At 40.4% G+C, this 23,782-nt stretch overlaps 1 protein-coding gene across 2 annotated transcripts in view; it reads left to right on the plus strand.

The window, feature by feature from the left end:
- Positions 1 to 8,185, plus strand: part of LOC135476197 (ataxin-2-like protein) — a 49,870-nt gene extending 41,685 nt beyond the window's left edge. For both annotated transcript variants that reach the window (XM_064756139.1, XM_064756140.1), the window contains 6 exons: positions 191 to 348; positions 859 to 967; positions 2,176 to 2,733; positions 3,553 to 3,657; positions 5,041 to 5,131; positions 6,798 to 8,185. In XM_064756139.1, coding sequence (XP_064612209.1) covers positions 191 to 348; positions 859 to 967; positions 2,176 to 2,733; positions 3,553 to 3,657; positions 5,041 to 5,090 — 980 coding nt within the window. In that variant the 3' untranslated portion in view covers positions 5,091 to 5,131; positions 6,798 to 8,185. The remainder of the gene's footprint in view (positions 1 to 190; positions 349 to 858; positions 968 to 2,175; positions 2,734 to 3,552; positions 3,658 to 5,040; positions 5,132 to 6,797) is intronic.
- The last annotated feature ends 15,597 nt before the right edge of the window (positions 8,186 to 23,782 follow it).

Below are 23,782 nucleotides of genomic sequence, written 5' to 3' on the forward strand. Positions count from 1 at the left end.
TAGTTGTCTAGCAATCTATATAAAGGATGGTCGTGGGTTTACCCCCAGGCTCTGCATGGTTTCCTCCCATTGTAATGCTGGCAGCTGTTGGAAGTGAAATATTCTTAAGTGTAGCATAAAAAAATATCAGTCAATTGTACTTCATATTGATCTTGTCTGAACGGACCATGTGCTTGTTTCTCGTCCTCAGCAGTGGTCTCTGTCTCACAGCGGCCCGACTACAATGCGGCGGCCCAAGCTGCAACGGGCCAGCCCCTACTGGCCCAGACGACCAACCCATTCTTCTCTTACCAAATGGTATCTGTCCAGGGGGGAATGCCTCAGCCAACGCATGTCAATTATCCACAGGTACCAGAGCCCTTCACAAACCTTTAGGGGGAAGAGTTATTTCTGAATTTTGTGGTGGAATGAAAGAAATTATTTACCCAAATTCCTCAACCTTTTTGCATATGAAAGCTTACTTTCAGTGCGGTTTACGCACGTCTGATTTTGTAGATGAAACTACATTGGTTGGAATGGCCAATTTCAGGGCTTCACAAAACGTCTAATTTTGTCAGTCTACATAGAATGAGGCCTTCAGAATATGCTTGAATAAAGTTTTAAGAATTACAGTACCTGGTGAGGTGTTCAGGCCTTTCCCAAGCTGTGTTTGTTCTTGTAGTGGAAAACATGATGGCTATCAATCATATGAGCGAGATTATCTTGAAGTAATAATGAAACACATTGTTTGTGCGCTGTGTATTTTGCTTTATGACATGTTCTATCCATGTATAGGTACAAAATCCCTCATGTGAATCTTGAGTACGTTATTAAACACCAATCTCCTGAATAAGCAAATGTGTATTTCTGTGTGAACAGTTACTGCCTGTCAGTCACGGGACACGGATGCCCTCAAATCTGTCCGTGATGCCCAACAACCCCCAGGGGCCCCAGGAGCATAACCCACAGGCGCAGTACCCAGTCTTCAGTACGTATACAACCCCCACAGATGTAGTCATGGAAATCTGTTGTGAATGACCTCAAATTTCATTGCATTTCAGAAATTGTATTTTTAGAGACAAAATATTGCCTTTGGTACTTGCTATTGCATTATTCCAGTTGAGTATCATCCTACTTTGACACCGGACTTCAGAACTCATGCTAAGATCTGTAGAACTTTTAAAATGCGGGAAAATGAGATACTTAGTCGTAGAGCAAATTTGAGGTTATCTACAGTTATTCTCTTGTTAGGTGCAACTGTCTGTATTACCAAATACTGTTGTAAAATACATTCGTCAGTCTGGGAAACCCTAATTGAGATTGGCAAACATTCTTAGTGGGATATTCTCAGTTGGTTAGCGCGCTAGCGCAGCGTAATGACCCGGGAGTGTCTCACCAATGCGGTCGCTGTGAGTTCAAGTCCAACTTATGCTGGCTTCCTCTCCGGCCATATGTGACAAGGTCTATCTGCAACCAGCAAATGGTCGTGGGTTTCCCCCGGGTTTCCACCCACCATAATGCTGACCGCTGTCATATAAGTGAAATATTCTGGAGTACGGCGTAAAACATCAATTAGATAAATAAGTAAATAGTGGGATATTAGACAGCATGGACCCCATTCTCTGAATCCGGGTCTGTTATTCAGATTGTGTAACTAGCATCTTTGTTTGGAGGTCTTGGTGATAATAAGCAGTCTGACATTCATTAAAACGCCTTGTCTTACTCATATGGCGTTCTCCAATATGTGGAAAGTTTGCCAGTTGCTTACTTTTTTTACTCTAGGCACTGTAAGTTTCTTCAACCCAATCGCTGACCATTCTCGAATGCGTCAAAAATTATTGAGTGTGGCATTAAACAACAATCAAACAATCAAATGTATAAATATGTGAGAAATTCTTTATGACCTTTAATATGTAAACAACAGTGAAAGGAATATGTGAGGAATTTTTGAGTGGTGTATTTCTCCTAAACTTTGCTGCGTAATAATGCACTTTTTCAGAAGCCCATAACTGTCTTAAAATGATACCTTTGATACCAACACTGAAGTATTTCAGGAAATTGATTAGACTGCACAAAAACACTTCAGTGACTTTATAAGGTGGTAGAATCAGTCAGAATAAGACAGAATGTCACTTGAATTTAAATGCTCAGTTCAGGTAGAATACAGTGTGTTACTTTTTGTCTTGTTCTCCTCAGTGACGCCACCAGTGCCGGCCCATCTCCCACACCCAGGGCCACAGCACCCACCCACGCCTGCCCATATCAGCCAGCACCCCGGGGTAGGGCACCATGGCCAGCCTCAGCACCCTGGCGGTGGACAGATGGGGCCACAGTCTGGAGGTCACCACCCTGCTCCTAGCCCTGTACAGCACCACGGTGGCCCTGGCTCGCAACCAGGGGGACACCCGCCCAACTCAGGCACCCCTCAGCCACACCTGATCTTCCCGGGCCCCGGAATGGGCCAGCAGAGTCACCCTCCCTTACAGGCCAGCCCCCACAATCCCACGTCCCCGTCAGGCATACACCACCTGTCCATGCCCGCCTACGCCCTGAATCACCCGCCCCACGGCCACTCCATGCAAGGCGCCCCGCCTATGTCTCTGCCTCAGAGCCATCCGCCCTCGTCAGGCCCCCACATGATTCATGCCCATTCCCACGGCGGCCCGATGATGATCCATCATCAGGGCCACAGTCAGATGCAAGGCCATGGACAGATGCAGCCCAGTCATCAGTACCCAGGCCATCAAGTACCAAGTGAGTGCAGGGGAACAGTATGGTAGAACTATATGACAGGAGTTCTAAAGGCCATTGGGTTACAAGATGTTAACAATTTTAAAACAAAGTTGTCATTTCTCCAACAATATAGAACCCTTGGCTGGTAGTCTTAATCGGGGCCTTTGTGGCCTATTGGTTACGGTGATTCTTCAACCTTGTCGCATGTTTGCAAGTTGTTTATTCAAGCATATCCTGAAGGCATTATTCTGTGTAGATCGATAAAATTACACTTTTTGTGAAGTCATGATATTGGCCTATGTAGTTTTCTCCAAAATCAAAATTAAAAAAATGCACATGTATCGCACTGAAAGTGGCTTTTTCTTATGCTGAAAGGGTTAGGGAATTAGAGTAGTATGCCAGGATCCTCTCACCAATGCGGTCACAGGGAGTTTGAGTCCAACTCATGCTGGCTTTTTCTGTGGTCGTATGGGGAAAGGTCTGTTAGCAACTTACGAATGACCATTTGATGACTTAATTTTCGAAATGACTGGCAAAAGGAAAAAATGGATTGGTCTCATATTTTTGTAGAAATTCGTAATCTCTGCTCTTAAGCCAAATAAAATTCTTGATTCTGCAATGAAATTTTGAAAATGAATTTTGTGAGATCCAAATTCAAACCATCTAAATATACCTACATGTACTATAGCAGAGAAATAGCCATATGAAATGTATAAACCCCTGGCTTAAGTGAGGCTATTCAAAGTTAACATTGTGTTTATGATTAGTCACTTATTAGTCACTTAAGAGGCCCTCAATTTGTATTGCCACTTGAATTTTGACATCCGTTTCATGTTACAGCTCATGTTGGTAACCCAGGCCCGGGACCTCATGTGATACAACAGCCTGGGATGGGAGGCATCCCGGTCTCTCAGTCAGGCAATATTCCCTATATACCTCACCCAGGTACGTCCCCAGTAAATCTATACTGCATCATGATACATTCAGGTCTCTCACTCAGGCAACATGCCCTATATACCTCACTGTCAAGGTATGTCTCCAGTAGATCTATACTGCATTGTGATACATCCCCAGTAAATCTATACTGTATCGTGATACATCCAGGTCCCTCAATCAGGCAACATGCCCTATATACCTCACTGTCTAGGTATGTCTCCAGTAGATTTATACTGCATCGTGATACATCCCCACTAAATCTATACTGTATCGTGATACATCCAGGTCCCTCAGTCAGGCAACATGCCCTATATACCTCACTGTCAAGGTATGTCTCCAGTACATATATACTGCCTCGTGATATGTCCCCAGGAAATCTATACTGCATCATGATACATCCAGGTCCCTCAGTCAGGCAACATGCCCTATATACCTCACTGTCTAGGTATGTCTCCAGTAGATTTATACTGCATCGTGATACATCCCCACTAAATCTATACTGTATCGTGATACATCCAGGCCCCTCAGTCAGGCAACATGCCCTATATACCTCACTGTCAAGGTATGTCTCCAGTACATATATACTGCCTCGTGATATGTCCCCAGGAAATCTATACTGCATCATGATACATTCAGGTCTCTCAGTCAGGCAACATGCCCTATATACCTCACTATCTAGGTATATCTCCAGTACATATATACTGCATCGTGATACGTTCCCACTAAATCTATACTGCATCATGATACATTCAGGTCTCTCAGTCAGGCAACATGCCCTATATACCTCACTGTCTAGGTATGTCTCCAGTAGATTTATACTGCATCGTGATACATCCCCAGTAAATCTACACTGTATCGTGATACATCCAGGTCCCTCAGTCAGGCAACATGCCCTATATACCTCACTGTCTAGGTATGTCTCCAGTACATATATACTGCATCGTGATATGTCCCCAGTAAATTTATACTGCATCGTGATACGTCCCCACTAAATTTATTCTGCATGGTGATACATCCCCAGTAAATCTATACTGTATCATGATACAGCCAGGTCTCTCAGCCAGGCAACATGCCTTATCTAACCTACTATCAAGGTAGGTCTTCTTTGAATGAATGATCACATGTTATGGATTTATGGTTATTTTATTTCACTTAAATTTTTTCAGCTGACACATTTTGATCAATTAATTCATCCTATAAAAATCTGATCAGAAAAAGTTATGCCTTGGCATGAAAAGTATCATTTGAAGACCATCATATGCTTCTGAATGGGGATTTTTAAATACAAAACTGTATGTGAAATGCAGTATTCTTGTGTTCTGTTTTTGATTAAAGAGTTTGAATGCTGCTCTTGCCTCATTTTATGACAATAATTATTACTCTGTTTTCCAGTGCCAAATCAAGGGATGCCCCAAGTCCAGTCTTACCCTCATAGCCAGTGACACAGTAATAGACAGTTAGGCAATTCAATTGATTATGTAAGGTAAGGCTCTTTTCTGATGGCTGTAAAATACCCCAAGTCCATTCTTACCCTCATAGCCAGTGACACGGTAATGGACAGTTAGGCAATTCAATTGATTGTGTAAGGTAAGGCGCTTTTCTGATGGCTGTAAAATACCCCAAGTCCATTCTTACCCTCATAGCCAGTGACACGGTAATAGACAGTTAGGCAATTCAATTGATTATGTAAGGTAAGGCTCTTTTCTGATGGCTGTAAAATACCCCAAGTCCATTCTTACCCTCATAGCCAGTGACACAGTAATAGACAGTTAGGCAATTCAATTGATTATGTAAGGTAAGGCTCTTTTCTGATGGCTGTAGAATACCCCAAGTCCATTCTTACCCTCATAGCCAGTGACACAGTAATGGACAGTTAGCCAATTCAGTTGATTATGTAAGGTAAGACTTTTCTCATGGTAGAATGCAACATTGTGTTTAGCCATCTTGTGTGTGAAATTCAGTTCCTGAATAAGTAAAAGAAATTAAGGTTAAAGCTACCAGAAGTATTTGTAGTGCTACATCATATATAAGGTAAGATATTTAGTACCGTAACTATTTGGGGACTGCTTTGGTGGCCTATAGTTAAACCTTCCGCCTCAAAACTGGAATTCTGGATTGAGTCATACCTAAGACCTTACAAGAGGAAGTTGTAACTTCCTCGCTTGACATTTAGCAAAAAGGGGATAGTGCAACAACTGGTTGGCCTGTATAAGTATGATGGCTCGGGAGGGGCGGCTTACTTGCCTTCGGTAAGCCGTCTCAGTGTAGCAGCACTAGATAAAAGAGGGGTGGAAATCTGTCCTCCAACAAAGAGGCACATTACATGCACTTCCTTTCTTCGTCATATGACTGAAAAATTGTTAAGTACGACGTTAAACCCCAAGCACTCACTCAAAATTTGGAGAACTGGATTGTGAAGTCCTCTATCTCCAGACCTTGAATTAATAAATCCCCTTGACAAACTAAATTGATGTTCATGGACCCCATTTCTTGCATTGAATTAAACGTGACTATGACAGATTACAGATCAAGTTTGAGTTTTGTGCTCTTTTCTTCATTTCCCAACCAACCTGTGCCCATTTTGTCCTGTTATCCAGTTGAACAGTTTTGTAAACTTTCTTTCAAAATACTTTGTTATTGTGACAGTTTTGCTGATTTTGTTTGAATACACTCTGTTATTCTGAAGTGAAACTTTAAACATGTTACTGATGTTTTAGGCTGCTGTGTTTTTTGCTCTGTTGTAGACTTACATTTAGACTGTCGGTTAGCGCGCTAGCGCAGCGTAATGACCCAGGAGTCTCTCAGCAATGCGGTCGCTGTGAGTTCAAGTCCAGCTCATGCTGGCTTCCTCTCTGGCCGTACGTGGGAAGGCCTGCAGCAATCTGCGGATGGTCGTGGGTTTCCCCCGGGCTCTGCCCGGTTTCCTCCCACCATAATGCTGGCCGCCGTCGTATAAGTGAAATATTCTTGAGTACGGTGTAAAATACCAATCAGATAAATAAATAAATACATTTGCATTACAATACCAATATTTTTACATTGCTTCATTTTCCTGTCCGAATAAAGGGCTTTCCAAATGTCTTGATTCATTTCCTGGAAATCCTACAATTTGACTGTGATTATTTTTATTTCGTTTTGTTTGTTGACAGGTTATGTAAAACATGTACCAGAGGCTTTGTTCACTGGAACTGAGGTGTCAGAAAGGGGAGAGAACTGGCTTCAGCTCACAGCTGGGTTCCTAGGGACGCTGTGGTACTAAGGCCATTCCTAGATGCTAAGATGGGAGGAGTACAGTTATCCAAAGGAGGTCACTCCACTGGCAATATAGGCAAATGCCTCTCCCAGACACCGAATGGAGCAGTCATGTTTTTTAAGTGTGGATCTTGGCCCATGAGATCATAAGGATGGACGAAAGTGATAAAAAAGGTGTGTGAGAAAGGATTCAGCGCTGAGCAAGCCCTGATTCTGCAGCTGATTTTAACAGAGGACCTTTTCTTGAGGATGCTTCTCAATTATGCCTTCAGAAATTTCAAGGATGTTGTTTTTTTTTTTTTTTTTGGGAGTTCAGCCGTATATGAATGAATTTTAGAGAACAGTTGAGTGGGTGCAAGGCTATCTCCCTTTGAAGAATGTTTTCTGAGTCAATATAGACTAATAGGATGAGTATTGAAGCAGTGTGAAATTAGATGAAATAAGGGAAGAGCCTGGCTTAATGAATGCACTGACCATATGTGCTTCTTAGGGAATACAATTTTTAACCAAAAAAAGAGAAAAGAAGGAAACATCTCGCGTGGAACCCAAGTCATGAAATGTGAAGCTGCAAATCATGGTAATATATAAAAAAACACTGGCAGACTGGTGTCTGTACCAAAAGGAACTGTTCCTTTCCCAGTGGAGACCCAGAAGTTCACGCAACTTCTTTTCTTCTTTTTTTTTTTTTAACCTGTGACGTGTGCAGTTGTTTGCGCATTAGGATAAAATCTAATCCGAGGATGTGTGAATGTGATGTGTAAGCATGAAAAAAGGGAAGAGAAAATGCCAACAGTTAAACAATGATGTCAGGACATTTTGCAAGAAGCTTCATTGAGTTGGCGTAAAAGAAGCGAGGTTTGTGAAAAACAATAATACAGACTTATGAAACAAACCTCTTATATATCTCTGCACCTTGCCAGGACGTTCTTAAAAACAGGAACTTTCTGTACTAATGTGCAGAAGTTGGCCTGATTTTTTTTTTTTTTTTAAATATGTAAGGTTTTTTTTTTCTTCTCTCTGGTGCCAATTCTTGGCAGTGTGAAGCTTCGGAACTGACATCAACAGAACTACAAAATAATGAAAAGAAACAAAAAAAAAATCCAAAAAATAAAAAATACAAAAACTTCGATAAACCTTTTCTGTTTTAGTGTTGTTGCATCATTTCTGACTTCATCTACACACCTGAGCAGGTGGGGTGTGAACTGTGACAGATAATGACAATGATGAGGAAAACATTTATCTATAAAGGTTAAAGGCAAAGGAAACACTAAAATGAAATATGTTATAGACGAAACAATATTAAAGGAAAGTAGTTTGATTAAAACTACATTAAAATAACATTAAAACATCAGATTTTATGGTGGCTTGAAATGGTTTGTTTCAAGGTGCATTCCGTGAATGCATTTATAGATCTATGTGTACATGCATATTGAATGATCACATCCAGCAGTCTGTGTGTTAAGTGGCAAAAACCTGATGTCACAATATAGTCTGCAGAGGCCGCCATGAAATCCCAAGTTTCATGTGCATTTTCCGTGGTTCAATAAATTATATACAAAAAAAAAAAAAAAAAAAAATCAAGCAAAGCATTATTGTGGACAGTGTTTAGCAAGAGGCCGGTTTCATGAAGCTTACTTGGTGTAATGTTGCCCTAGGCTAAGTCATGGGAGTTAAGAGCTTGCTTAGCCAAGGCAGCGTAATGACCCAGGAATCGCTCACCAATGGGAACGCTATGAGTTCAAGTCCAGCTCATGCTGGCTTCCTCTCGGTCGTACGTGGGAAGGTTTGCAGCAACCTGTAGATGGTTGTGGGTGGTTGTGGGTTTCTCCCGGGCTCTGTCCTGATTCCACCCACCATAATGCTAGCTGTATTCATGAGTAAGGCGTAAAATACCAATCGAATAAATAAATAAATGCTTAGCTAAGTGAGCTTCATGATACCGGCCCCTGGGTAATTGTGGTTCATCTAAACATATTACATGCAAGTGTTTCTTTGCTTTTAACTTTGTGTAAAGGGCCATTCAAACTTGAATTATCATTTTACTAGTGGGAAAAATATTTTTTTCGGTATCTGAAGAGGGTATAAAAATTTGTCACAGCATCATCCATGATTCTCGATTGCCATTGGCAGATCAGGCAGGTTAAAATGTTGACACACACTTGTCAGAGACGTGGCCATGCCGACAAGGATTATATGGGATTAAAACCCTTCACAGCTAAATTACTGCGCATACTGACATGATTTTTTTTGTATTCCGTGGCACATCGCTGTTACGTCAGGCTATATCAGCGCTGTCTGCAGCCGACATTGCTAGCATGATTTGTTCCCGTTGAAGACCTGTTTGCAAGATCGAAACGCCATGAACATTAATTAAATCATAAAACCATCAAGATTGGACAGAATGAAAGAGGGATTTTCAGTGAAATTTTCATTACAGTGTTATATTTTTTTTAGTATCAGCTTTCCCGTAAAACACAAAATAAAATTGATGTGGCCTAACCATTATCAAAAGGAGCTGAGAAATGAAGATCAGTAATATAGTCCTTTAGTAGGCAGACTGTCGGCATGTGTGGAGTGACCGGGAATTTATAAGAAACTATAAATGGTATCAAATGGAATGATACAGGATCCAACCATTGACGGTGTTTACACAAGGGATCGCTGTTAATCAACAGTGTTACTGGGATCCATGCTATCAGCGTGTTACCATTTCTGGTGCATACATTGTGTTCATGATGATAGCGAAAAAAACCCAAATAAGAATGAAAGGAGTAAACTTGAGTTGAACCATAGGCGGTATGTTCAGTGAACCTTGTACTAAAACCAGCTGGAAGAAATAATTCATTAATTTCAGACGCTGGCACTATTGTACTGTGCCTTTTGATTTACCTGTGATAGTCTATAGTGGTCGACAGAAAGAATACATTGTATGGGAGAGGCCTATGTGTCATTCCATGCAAGATAACAGGCTCGCCGTACGTAATTTCCTTCATGCAAAAATTACTGAATGGTTGTGTCTTGGCGGGGGGGGGGGGGGGGGGGGAGGGGGATGGTTGGTGACACTGGTCCATTTATAATAAATTTTTTTAGTCTGTCGAGGAGTTTTATTTTTTTGCACTTGTGGTAAAATCTAGAAACTTCCGATATATTTGGTTGGATACAGCCCATAAAGTTGCATCATATACGGTCAAAATTTGCACCATTGATAATATAGCGACGAAGTGGAAGGAAATTGAAAAATCAGTCGCGTGACCTATGGAAAATAGCTATACAAAATTATAATTTGCATGTGTACGCTGTACGAAATTGTAAAACCCCATTACTGGATTAACCCTGATACAGAAGTATAACATTTCAACTATTTAAGTACGCCTACTGTTCATGTGACAGCTTATCAAATTTCAGCTCGATCGGATCGGCTTTTTCTTTTTTTTTTTCAGTAGGCCCTACACAGCACCCATATACTCCTTACAGCTCATGTGTCGCTGTTTACCTTTCACTTTACATGACTGCCACCAATAGACAAGGTTGACCTAAGAAACACACGTAGACTTGTTCAGGCTTAACCTCATCGCGTGTCGTACCGCGGAACTATTCAAGCAGCGTGCATCCAAAAAATTGTTCTAACTTTTGGTTAGAATCATCTTGTATGTAATTTAGATAAGGGGATACATGTGTATTAAGTGTTGATATGGTCAAAGGTGTGTTTTCTGACATCATTTGTCTTCCTGCATCATCATCGTGACCCCAGTGACCTCGGCGATGGTCAAGATTGCTGTACAAAATTTGCCATTTGTGGCAGTGGTGTAAAGCGAAAGGTAGAGAGCGACGCATTCGCTGTAAGGAGTGTGTATAGCACCTTGACGTGAATAAAATGTCGACAGTTCTAGTGGCACCGTTTGCACAGCCCAATGTTTAGTGGTGCAACTACTATGACTTTCAAGTCTGCAAAAATGGCCGTGGTTTAATTACACAGACCGCCCCGTTTTTTTGTTGTTTTTTTCATCCGTTCCTAAAACTGACCGCCATGACCGTAGTTAAGTGATAAATTATATATATGGCGTTAAAGGGACATACCACCACCGGCGATATTATCTTATATCTTACTTCGGTATTTTGCTGAACCCACTCAAAAATTCTGGACCGGCCCGGATAGCACAGTTGGTAGAGCGTCAGCTTCGGGATCCTGTAGATCCAGGATCAATCCTTGATCGAGTCACACCTAAGACTTTAAAAGAGTAAATTGTAACTTCCTCGCTTGGCGTTCAGCATGAAGGGGATAGTGCAACGACTGGTTGACCCGTATCAGTATAATAGCTCGGGCGGGTCGGCTTACTTGCCTTCGGTAAGTCGTCTCAGTGAAGCAGCACTAAATAAAAGAGCGGTGGAAATCTGTCCTGCAACAAGGAGGCACATTACACGTGCATGCACCCTAAGGATTCCTTCGTCGTCATATGACTGAAAAATTGTTGAGTACGACGTTAAACCCCAAGCACTCACTCACTCACTCAAAAATTCTGAATTTCTTTAGGCCGTATGTCCCTTTAATTAAGGATCAAATAAATTAGGGTTAGTGTAGTCATATCGACCGGAAGTGAAGCAGTCTACATACTCGATGCGACCATCCTCCGCAGTGCCTGTGAACAATATATTACACTTGGTCTGTGTCATTCCGTTGAAGTGAAGTTCAAATCTCTCAGTTTCTTGACACACACATATTCACATTCACCCGGGCTATAGGCCTATGCGCTCATGAAACTGATGGGTCATTGGTGCTTTAGGCTACGAATATTTCACTTGACTTGTCAGGAATTTGGAAATAATTACTGCTGGCAAGCAATCGGCCCCAGCTGGATTCGAACTCTCACCCTCATTAGCTATGGAAAGACAGGTTTAGTTATGGAAGGGCCAACGGCCCGATGTAAAGCAGTCTACTTTCCCGAGGCGACCATCCTCCGCAGTGCCTGTGAACAATATATTACACCGTTGGTCTGTGTCATACCGTTGAAGTGAAGTTCAAATCTCTAACTTTCTGGACATGCACATATTCGTATTCTTATTTATTTTATTTATTTGATTGGTGTTTTACGCTGTACTCAAGAATATTTCACTTATACGACGGTGGCCAGCATTATAGTGGGTTGAAACCGGGCAGAGCCCGGGGGAAATCCACGACCGGAGAGGAAGCCAGAATGAGCTGGACTTGAACTCACAGCGACCGCATTGGTGAGAAACTCCTGGGTCATTACGCTGCGCTAGCGCGCTAACCAACTGAATCACGGAGGTCCCTACATATTCGTATTCACCCAGGTTATAGGCCTATGCGCTCATGAAACTGATGGCTATCGGTGCTTTTGAGCTACGAATATTTCATTTGACTTGACTTGTGTCAGGAATTTGGAACTAATCACTGCAGGCAAGCAATCGGCCCCAGCTGGATTCGAACTCTCATCCTCATCAGGTATGGAAAAATTAGCTTCGTCATGCATGAGCCAGCAGTCGGATGTGGAGCAATATAGTCTCCCGAGCCATGGATCCTCCGTGAACACTACATTATTACATTGCTTGTCAGTGTGAAATCGTTGAAGTGAAATCCATTTCTCGCAGTTCCCTGATATACACCTGTCCATTTCCAGATGGGTTTAATATATGTACATAAAACCATTCCCATTTTCGCTGCATTTGAAAGAAACCACAGACTCTCCAAATGGTACCTATTATCGGGACCTATATTTGTGCAAAGACTAAAATGGTGTCCTCCCTCGCAGACTTCACGATATTCCGAGTGATAGTTTCAATTTTGACATTGTAAATTATCCATACTTAATTGGACAGCAATATACCGAAGGTTCCTGCACATGCCATGTACATACCTCGCGTGTTCGATCCTGTGTGTTGTGTGACGATTTCTGTCACCGTCACAAGTCTAAAACTAATGCAAAAACTTGTGTGTTCAGGTTATTCCATCAAACGCCTTCACACTAAGTTTCTTAAGCTTCACAATTCCTTGCAGAGCGTCCAAAATCACTTTCGCTCTGCTTCATAATTGTGTCTAATTCCGCTTAACCGGAGGTTACGTGGCGTATATTCATCGTGTTGAATTAGATCGCCACGAGGAATAAATGAACAGTTGCAATCAAAGCGCCACTGAGATACATATATTGTTATCGACAACCGATATTCTAGCATGGTACACGATTTAAATACTGATTTCACTCAGTCGCTCAGAACGTACCTTGCGCCTTTCCGACATCATTGAAAACTGTTGACTGCTTCTTTTTGGATGATTCCGTCCTAATTTTGTACTTCATATACTTTTTTCTTTGGTGGTTTGTACTATACGTCGTTTTTGGGAAAAGGCCTTGAGATTATTGACCTGGAATGTCATTACTGGTTCACGGCTGGTATACGAATGTCAATTTCGACGCATAGTTTCAGCATGTGTACGTGGTGGACGCCACAGTAAGTGCAAGGCGCTATGTATGTATGTATATACACTCCGGGTTTAACACCCTACTTAACAATTATTCAGTCATGACGACGGAGAGGCGTTAGGCGTGTGTACATATATGCTGTGTCTTCTTCAATGCGCCGCCACTGAAGTACCTTTGCCGAATACGCCAGACATGACACCCCACCCAGTCACATTAGACTGACACCCGGCCAACCGGCCCTGTTTCCTACCTCTGCTCTTTCAGTGCCGAGTAGTAAGAGAGGCAGCAAAAGGTACCATTTTACCCGACCCATGTCTGATTCCGGGTTTGGTTAGTAAATGAGTTTACTATCAATACAATATAAATATTTTATCACTTATCAATATGGCTGAACAACTTGTGTCTGAATTCATGTCGTAAAAGTTATCAGTTTTGTTTGATGAATACTAATTTCATAGACTGCCAATAGGGATGACATCACATTGCAGTAGTTCATGACGTCATCGAACCCATGGCACGTGAGCGTACAAATATGTAACATATCCAGTTCATGTATGACACAAAAAAAGAAATGAACAATTGCACAGGCAAATGGTATTAAAATTCAGAGAGTTCAAATCTTTATCTAAGAAAAATTGTCGCCCCCCCCCCACCCCACCCCTTCGACCATCATCTCTGTTTGAAGACAAAATAGCAGTGTTCTTCAGTTTCTTTAGTTCAGCAAAATGTACGACTCCCTCAATCAGTGTTTACAGACAAAAGGGCAATACTCTTTTGTCTCTGTCCTGTCTCTTAATAGTGAAGTCGTCTGAAACGTCCTCTATCCGGATCTCAATCGGGATCACTACCAAAGCTAAATAGATTGGTCTTTAGCCTAAGGCAACACTGTGAACAAAAATATATCCAAGTTGGTGAGGAACGTTTTCCGTAAAGTTGCTGAGAGATAGATGGGTTATTATATAATATAGAGAGATAAATGAATGAATAATTTTGTAACTTATTTGCCTTACAGTGCTGATTTCTGGTTCATGGCGCACGAATATTGCAATTGCGACATTAACGGGCAATTGCACGTGACATTATTTCATTATTTATTTGATTTGATTGTTGTTTAACACCATGTTTCACAATTACGGAGGTCGGTGGTCTCATCCAGCTCGCTGAGTGACTGTGGCATTGGCGTGTCTTGTTGGTCGATTAACCATCGGTATAGAAAAATTCATCTGAGGCCTCGCCACTTTCCGCCAACCGGCCCCGATAGCTCAGCTGGTAGCGCATCCGCTAGGGGGCGGTATATCCAGGGTCACACCTAAAACCTTAAAAGAGGAAGTTGTAGCTTCCACGCTTGGCGTTCCGCATGAAGGGGATAGTGCAACGAATGGTTGACCCGTATCAGTATAATGGCTCGGGCGGGATGGCTTACTTGCCTTCGTTAAGGCGTCTCAGTGAGGCAGCACTAGATGAAAGAGCGGTGGAAATCCGCCCTGCAACAACGAGGCACATTACACGCACTGTAAGGATTTATTCGTCGTCATATGACTGAAAAATTGTTAAGAGCGACGTTAAATCCCAAACGCTCACTCACTTACTTAAAGGTGGAGAAAACATAACAGTGACATAAAGTTCAGATGAAAGAGTGCGAAAAGTTATTCCTGAATGTGGTCTTCAATATTTTTTCCGATTTTTCCTTAAGGAGAAAAAGACACATTAAAATAATTTTTGTATGGTGGGTATTTGGGACCACCTTTTGGTATTTATAGTCTTTGTTTAATAATGTCATAAATGAGGATGTAACACAGCTTTAAAAATATTTTTGCACTAGAATTTATTCTGTTTAGCTAACAAATGTATTTAACCTCAGTTTGGATCATATTTATATTTTTAATATGCTCATAAATATTATCATAATTTAGGTTAAATGCATCTGTTTCGATATAAACAACAAATTTACTTTCAAATAAATTTATTAGACAAGCATCACATCCGTATTTAGAACATTATTATGCAACAACAATAAACACCAAAAGTTCTTGTTTTCATGTTTTCTTTTCTTTTCCTTTGAAGCTAAGAACAACCGCACGCATTTTAAGTAAAATTCATGTAAGACGACATCTCACTCTAGAACAAGATTTGAACTTTACCAGATAAACTCACGCTGACGTGTCAGTCATATCAATATGATGGACATTTACGTTGAGAAGCGGGATTTTGTTTTGCATCAGCTTTATCACTGTATTGTCGTCTGTAATGTTTATGAATGAGACCGTACATCATATTTTACTCGTGTGGCCGCAGTACACTGCTCAAAGACAAATGTTCCTGACCTTCTAGACATTGGAATTGTTAACTCAACTCGACAACCGTGCTTTGTCCACTGAAAAGTTTAGGTTTTTAGTTTTTTTTAAAGCTGTGGTGAATTATTTATACAGGATGCACAGATTTTAGCCCACACTATTGTGGCAATAGTTCTCTATGGATTGACCATTATTGATTAGAACCGCCTAAATCCCTGAAAAACATCTTCTTGTCTTGATGAAAGTCATTCCACGGAATGGAGTCGCCACGTAAACTAATTTATGTATGTATGTACAGTTATGTACAGTTTACATGAAGGATAAATATCATTATATCCTTATTTTTCCCATAATCGCCAAAGGACTGGAAAAACTTACCCTCTACCATCAGAAATTCATCGTTTTTCAGCCTACAACGTGTTCTAACCTCAAATCCAAAAATTGAATATTCTTTACAATTCTTTTAATAACGATATGTCTATTTTGCATTGTAGAATAAGGATGGGACTGAGCGCTCTTCACGCTGATCTGTTTAAGTATAATATTAACCCAGATTGGTCCTGTAACTATTGTCCATGTCCTAACGAAACGGCGTATCATTTCCTAAAAGAGTGCCCACACTTTGCCGCTCCTAGGCTGCATATGCTTGTAGACATAGCAAAAATCACGTGTCCAGGAGTTCACCAATCTTTACTTTTGGCTGATTTATTAATTTCCAAATACCATAATAAAGTCTTACTTTTCGGATCTAAAGATTTGGTACTCTTAGATAACATTAAATTATTTCAAACCACAATTACCTTCTAGTCACCAAGAGATTCACCCATTAATATAAATTATGTTCGCAAATGGTATTATATTTTACTTAACGTGCTAGTATGCATATATGCACAGGTAGATTTACTTATGTAGACAATACCATTTATTTATTCCAAACTAAGGTTTAACCATTTATTTTGTAACTGGTCATCATTTTTGAATGTGAATATATGTAAGGCTTAATTCTTGCGCTTATGTCACCTTATTCTATTTTATTACTATATAATTGTAAGTTAGCAGATATTATTTTCAAAGTATCATTTTTCAAATGTTGTAATTAAATGTAAATAATCTTGTTGAGGAAAACCCCTTGTGGCCACTGGCTGTGGACAATCCTCTATAAATAAATAAAGCATTAAATTAAATTATATCGTGGAAGGTTCGTAGGCGTTCACTGTTGTTAAGCCAGGTAACATGTTATATGCAGATATTTTTTACATGAATACACAGTCATGTGAATCTTTGTTATCCGTCACGTTCATTTTCCTCGCTTTTTCCTGTGTTTACATACAACACGTGAGCCTGTGCTTTTCTGTGTACGTATTCTGAAATGTTTTACGTTGGGTCATATGCCAGCTGGATATCTCCTGAACAGCTTGCCCACAAATAGTTGTTTTGGAAGTAACGCATCTATGCGCCGTAGGTCAAACTAAAACTAGATTTCCTGCCGTTCTAAAATCAGACTTCCGCTCCCCTAAAGACGTCGTTACAGTCCTTATCACACTAATTCTCGAAATAAACTTCTAAGAAAAGTTTTGGAAAATGCAGATCTTATTTTTTGTTCGATCGGAATCAGTCAGGTCAGCGACACCTTCAGGCGAGAGAAATGTGTATAAATACGGCAGATCTTTGACAGCCTAATCAGAAAGGAACACCTCGTCAAAGAAATCTCATTTCAAGAAACTTCAGGGTCCCAAAGTCACAGGTGTGTATATTAACCTTATTATTTTTACTCATTGCCATGCTTTTGAATGTAATTTGTCTACAAAATTCAGTATCAGAGGTTTCCACTGGGCGTAAGGTCGACAAACGTTCGTGTAGTTTGACAGTATGATTATGTTGGCGTTGGAATCACTTACAATCTAAGATCACTGTATTTTCAGTGAAAGGAGAATGACAAATCTTGTTTCCCTGTGGTAATTTATTTGATTGCTGTTTTACGCCGTAGTGAAGAATATTTCACTTACACGACAGCGGCCAGGATTATGGTAGGAGGAAAGCGTACGGCCGCTTGCGTGCTAACCCCCTCGGCAACATAGGCCCTCCTGTGTTAATTAAAATGTTCAGTTGAATATTTCCCTAACTTTCATACAGTTCCGCGTGTCTTACACTGTTAACATATTCAATTAAATACAACCATTAACCTTTTGTTATATTTCAGTCACCATGAAGACCTCCACTATTGTCCTAATCGCTTGTCTGGTTGTCTTGGTAACCGTATCTACGGAAGCCATGACACTTGACAAGAAAGCAGCCAGTCAGTTTTTGGTCAACAGACACAAGATCGCCAAAAGAGAATCAGAAAGTGAGCAGTTTTGTGTTATCTGTAAAGCGTAAAAATTAGTTCTTTACTTTTTTCTTATAGGGTTGCTTTTTCCCGAATTCAACAAAACTTCACAGATTACAAAATCCAGTAAAGAATAGAAAAGCGGTTTTATGCCGAAACATGATTTAATCTTCGAGAACAGATTTTTAAATATGATTACAGAATGGATCATACTGTGGAGTCATTAGTGATACATAGTGTTGTTTTCATAACAGGGAAATGATAATTTGACGTGTAACAATTGTTAGCGTTTTTGGTTGGGTTGGTTGGCGGGAGGAGGGAGGTGAGGGTGGACCGGGAGGCCAAAACATTTCCACAAAATGACGGCACAAGACGCGCCTTTCTACATATTACATAATTTCTATTTCCAGCCGCCACTGAAGCTGCAGAGACAACGGAAGCGACAGAAGCTACCGAGGCGGCGGAAACTGCCGAAGCGGCTGAAAGCGGCGAGAGACGCCGGCGTTAGGAAATTTTTAAATATTTCCCTTGATATGCTCAAAGCATAAGGTTTTAATGGCCATTTGCATCTATGACAGCATATAACTTGTTACTTTACCTGTGAGTTCGTTTGCGTTACTGATTCGCTTATATATGCACCATGTACTAGATGTCTTTTATATTGAAATACGTAACTTACCAAATAAAGTGTATATTTTACCAAATTTATATCAGCTTAATTTTTCTTTGATTTCTTTATGTCTTTGGTGTTTTATGCTACGAATATCTTACTTAAGTGATGTGGGTAAAGGTAAAAGGGGATTTAACGACTGAGAATTTGGAAAAAATCGATCCCAGCTGGACTCGAACTCTTACCTTCAAGTGAAATGCAAGCTTCTCAATTTCTCGATATACATATATTTATTTCCATATTTATTTCCAGATGGGTTGTATGCACCCACTAAATTGACCGCATTTGTATAGGTGACAGATGTTGGCGTATGTCAATAAACAACACTCTACTAATCTGTAAACCTGAGTGACTTGTGAAACGGGGCCCCTCCTGTAGACTGAAACGTACCCAGAGAAGAATTGAGACAAATCTGTTTCGTTTATGAAGTATTTTCATTTTCTCAATTCCGTGGCTCCCCGTTCTCCGTTCCTTAGTCTCTGTTCTCTGGCCCGTAGCTCTCTGTTTCCTGCTCTGTATATAGCTCTGTTTCTCGTCTCCGTATGTCTGTGTTCCTGGATTCGTAGTGATCTGTTCTCCAGTCCGTAGTTCACCTTCTCCGCTCAGTTGGTGTCTGATTTCCGGTCCGTCTGTCAATCTTTGTCACTCCCAAATTTCATACATCAACAATACCTATAGCATCAGAGATTGCCTGCAGTTGATTAGACTCATTACATGATCTCCATACCTGGATCCAGTTTTAGTTTCAGCGCATTTATTTATTTATTTATTTATTTTGGTGTTTTTTTAATATCATACTTATGAATGTTTCATTTTAACAATGGCGGTGAGCTTCAGGGGTGGAGTGCTCCAATTAAATCACCAATTAACTGGGCTTCAACTGGTATATTTTTGACACATACAATATGGGTGATTTTGGATTTTTTATCTACCACTGTATTGATATAGCAGATAATGTTTCTTCCGGTATTTTCTGTTTCCAGTTAAATCGCTCGTTAATACCGAATTCTATGCGAGTTTGCTTTTGCCGGTTACCCACTCACATGTATATATTCTTGTTCACATTTTCCTCTTGTACGCGAGGCTTTGGGGTTTTTTTTTGTATGTTATGTCAGGTTTCGATAATATTTCACTTTGTGCTGTGTGACCATCGGCTATTTACTGATCAGCTGACCCACAAATACTTGCTTTGAAAATAACGCCTTCATGCCTCTTTTGGCAAACTAAAACCTGATTTCCTGCTGTTGTAAAATCAGACCTCCGCTCTCCTAAAGACATCATTGCACTTCTTATCACACTAACTTCTAAAAACAGTTTTGGGAAATGTAAATTTTATTTCTTGTTTGATCGGAATCAGTTAGACCAGTGACACCTTCAGGCGAGTGAAATTGGTGTATATACAGCCGATGTTTGAGAGCCTAATCAAAAAACAACACCTCTTCAGATCAAGAAGCCCCTTTTCAAGAAACTTCAGGATCCCAAAGTCACAAGTGAGTTTATGCATCCGATTATTTTGTTGTCATGTTTTTTTTTAATGTAGCTTGTCCAGATGACTCACTATCAGAATTTGCTCAGTTATGTTTAAGATCAATGAACTGTGCGGGGCGTCAGGCCGCTGTAGAAGTCAATAGTTTTACACAATGAACGTGTCAGTCTTAGAACCACTTAACCAATAGGAAAGACCGTCGTGAACTCCGGCAAAACAAACAATCTATATTAGGTCACTATATTTTTAGTGAAAGGACAAAGACTAATCTTTCATACAGTTTTGCAAACTAATATCGTAATTTCCACATTTGGGCCCCATATATTGTAAAAAGCATTCAATTAAACACAACCATTAACCTTTTGTTTTCATTTCAGTCACCACGAAGTCGTCCACCATTGTCCTCATCGCCTGTTTGGTTGTGTTGATAACCGTATCCACGGAAACCATGACACTTGACAAGAAGGCAGCCAGTCAGTTTTTGGTCAACAGACACAAGATTACCAAAAGAGAATCAGAAAGTGAGTAGTTTTGTAATTCATTGCTTATTTTCTCTTTAATAAGGTTGCTTTTTTACGACTTCAACAAAACGTAACGTTTGTGAATTCCGTTAAAAATTGTAGAACACTAAAAGGAAGTCAATTTTATTCCGAAATTCGAAATCCAAAGATTTTCTTATAGGATTGGATAGGATGGATAACACACGATCATTTGCTATAGATATATTCCTTTTCATAACAGGACTATAATCTGATAATTTGACGCAAGTGTCAACGTTTTCGGTTGGGTTTTATAGAGCTGTGGTGGACAGGCGGTGAGGAGAGGATGAGGAGGACAAATGCATATCCCCACCTCCACATGATGACAAATGACTTGCCATTCTACTTGTTACCACCTGATTTCTATTTCCAGCTGTGACCGAAGCTGCAGAGACGACGGAAGCTACCGAAGCGACAGAAGCTACCGAGGCGGCGGAAACGACCGAAGCGGCGGAAAGTTTCGAGTGACGCCGACGTTAGAAGACACTTAAATGTTTACCTTGACGCTCCTAACAAATGAAAATTTACTGTTTCCTTCTATGATGTAATTTGTTAGTTCATTTGTTTTTATATTTACATCATTGCTTCGCTTGTTTATGCAACCATGTACCGGATATTTTGTTGTGTTGAAACACGTAACTTACGAAATAAAATGTATATTTTATATCAACTGAATTTTTGTTTGATTTCTTTTTGCCGTTGGTGCTTTATGCTACGAGCATTTCACTTATGTGAGTCAGGTATAAAGGGTGATTAAATGAGTGAGAATTTGGAGAGAACTACCGCACTGATGATCACATTAGCTGTATTCGAACTCTGACCATTAAAAGTTATGTAAGGGCCACCGGCCGGAAATGGAGCAGACTACTCTACCGAGTTGGTCATCCTCCGGTATGCCTGTAAACAGTATATTACATTGCTGGTAAGTGTTATTCCGTTGAAGATCATTTCCCTCAATTTCTTGATGTAGATATATTCTTTTCCAGCTAGGGTTATATGGATCCATGAAACTGTATAACTGACATTACAAAAGAGCGAGGTGGCCAAACCTCGTTGTTTTGCTTTAAACATTCATACTTTTGTTTCGTCCTTTCGTAGTTTTGCATCTCACTTTTGCCTCGTCCTTTTGTTGTTTCGTCCTTTCGCATTTTTTTCTGGCCTAAATAATCAGTAGAAAGGACAAAAGCACGCATGGCTACTATTGGCTTCCATAAGAACTCATTGCTTATTCAATGCGATTCAACGCCAACAAGCGATTAGTGTACTCCACGCAATGACAAAGGCAATAATACTTTCTCCGCGAATATATATTAGACGTCTTTCTTTATAAAAGAATTTCCTAACATCCAACTCTAAAACTATACTGCCGTGACATCATACAATACAAGAGATAAAATAAAGTTCATTTATAAAGGTTGATATTGTACTAAAACGTGCGAACAATGTCCAATATGGCAGTGTCCGAAATAGTAGATAGCAGCTTAGGGGATGTCACCCTCCGTCAAGTGTGTATAGAAAAAAACAAAACAAAACAAAAAAAAAAAAACAGACAATAGCAAGTGGAATACAGTAAGGTACCAACAAATGAGTTTATATTCTATCCCTGTGTTAAGCATTACTGTAAATATTTTATCAGTGTAAGTGTGGCTGAATTTATGTCGTATTTTAAAAATTGTCGAAGCTCTGTGTTCTCCGATCTGTAGCTCTCTGTTCTCTGGTCAGTAGTTCTTTGTTGTCTGGTCTGTAACTCTGTTCACACGTCAGTAGCTCTCTGTTCTCCGGTTCGTAACGTTCTCTTTTCTCCAGTCTGTAGCTTTCTGCTCCTTAGCCTTTGTTCTCTGCTCGCTGTTTTTGTTTTTTATCTTTCTGTTCTCCGATCAGTAGCTGTCTTCTGTGGTGAGTGGTTCACTCTTCTCCGTAGCTCTCTGTTCTGTGCCACGTAGTTCTTTCCCCTTTCTGTAGCTCTCTACCCTCAGGTCAGTAGCTCTCTCTCCTCCGACGAACAGTTCTCTGTTCGCCAGACCTTAGCTCTTTTCAACGGTTCGTATCCCTCTGTTCTCCGGCCAGTGTCTCTGTTCCCTGGTCAGTAACTCTCTCTCCTCTGACGAACAGTTCTCTGTTCGCCAGTCCTTAGCTCTGTTCTCCTGTTCGTATCCCTCTGCTCTCCGACCAGTGTCTCTGTTCCCTGGTCAGTGGCTCTCTCTCCTCTGACGAACAGTTCTCTGTTCACCAGACCTTAGCTGTTTTCTCCGGTTCGTTTTCCTCTGTTCTCCGGCCAGTGTCTCTGTTCCCTGGTCAGTAACTCTCTCTCCTCTGACGAACAGTTCTCTGTTCGCCAGTCCTTAGCTCTGTTCTCCGGTTCGTATCCCTCTGCTCTCCGGCCAGTGTCTCTGTTCCCTGGTCAGTGGCTCTCTCTCCTCTGACGAACAGTTCTCTGTTCACCAGTCCTTAGCTTTGTTCTCCGGTTTGTATTGCTCTATTCTCCGGCCAGTGTCTCTATTCCCTGGTCATTAGCTCTCTGTGCTTTGGGTCTTTGTATTCTGTGTTTTCTGTGAGTCTTAAAGTCTGCCTCTTGTATCTTGTCACCTATGTCTGACTATTTATAAAATCAGTCTTTCGTTAATCTATACTACCGGAAAGAAAATACTGAATAACTCTTCTGATTCATGATGTTAAACTCCATATGCTTTTCTCCAAGACTCCATTGTCTCAGCTTACGTCATAATTATTATTGAAAAAAAGAAAAAGAAAAGGGAGAGGGCGCTCCACTTACTGATCAATGTGTAAAGCTTGTGTTGATAAGAGTCACTTACCAAAGGCAATTTTAGTAGTGACCGTCACTGATTTTAGAAACAGATAAATAAAGGTGACAAAGTAGAAGAAACAGACTTTCGCTACATTAAGAGGTCGGAAAAATGGTGACAAATGCCAGGTAGACTAGATTTAACTGAATATAAATCGTCATTAAATAAATTAATAAATAAATTAATGAATAAACAATTAGATGAAATTAATTACTTAATTAAATAAATAGCTGAATAAATAGTAAAATAAAGTTAATTAAATAGTTAAATAATTAAATAATAATATGTCCAATGCTACAGCATCAAGGTATTCCCTGTCAAAACATTTT

The sequence above is a fragment of the Liolophura sinensis genome, chromosome 10 (genome assembly GCF_032854445.1).
Source record: "Liolophura sinensis isolate JHLJ2023 chromosome 10, CUHK_Ljap_v2, whole genome shotgun sequence".
Classification (NCBI taxonomy): Eukaryota; Metazoa; Mollusca; class Polyplacophora; order Chitonida; family Chitonidae; genus Liolophura; species Liolophura sinensis.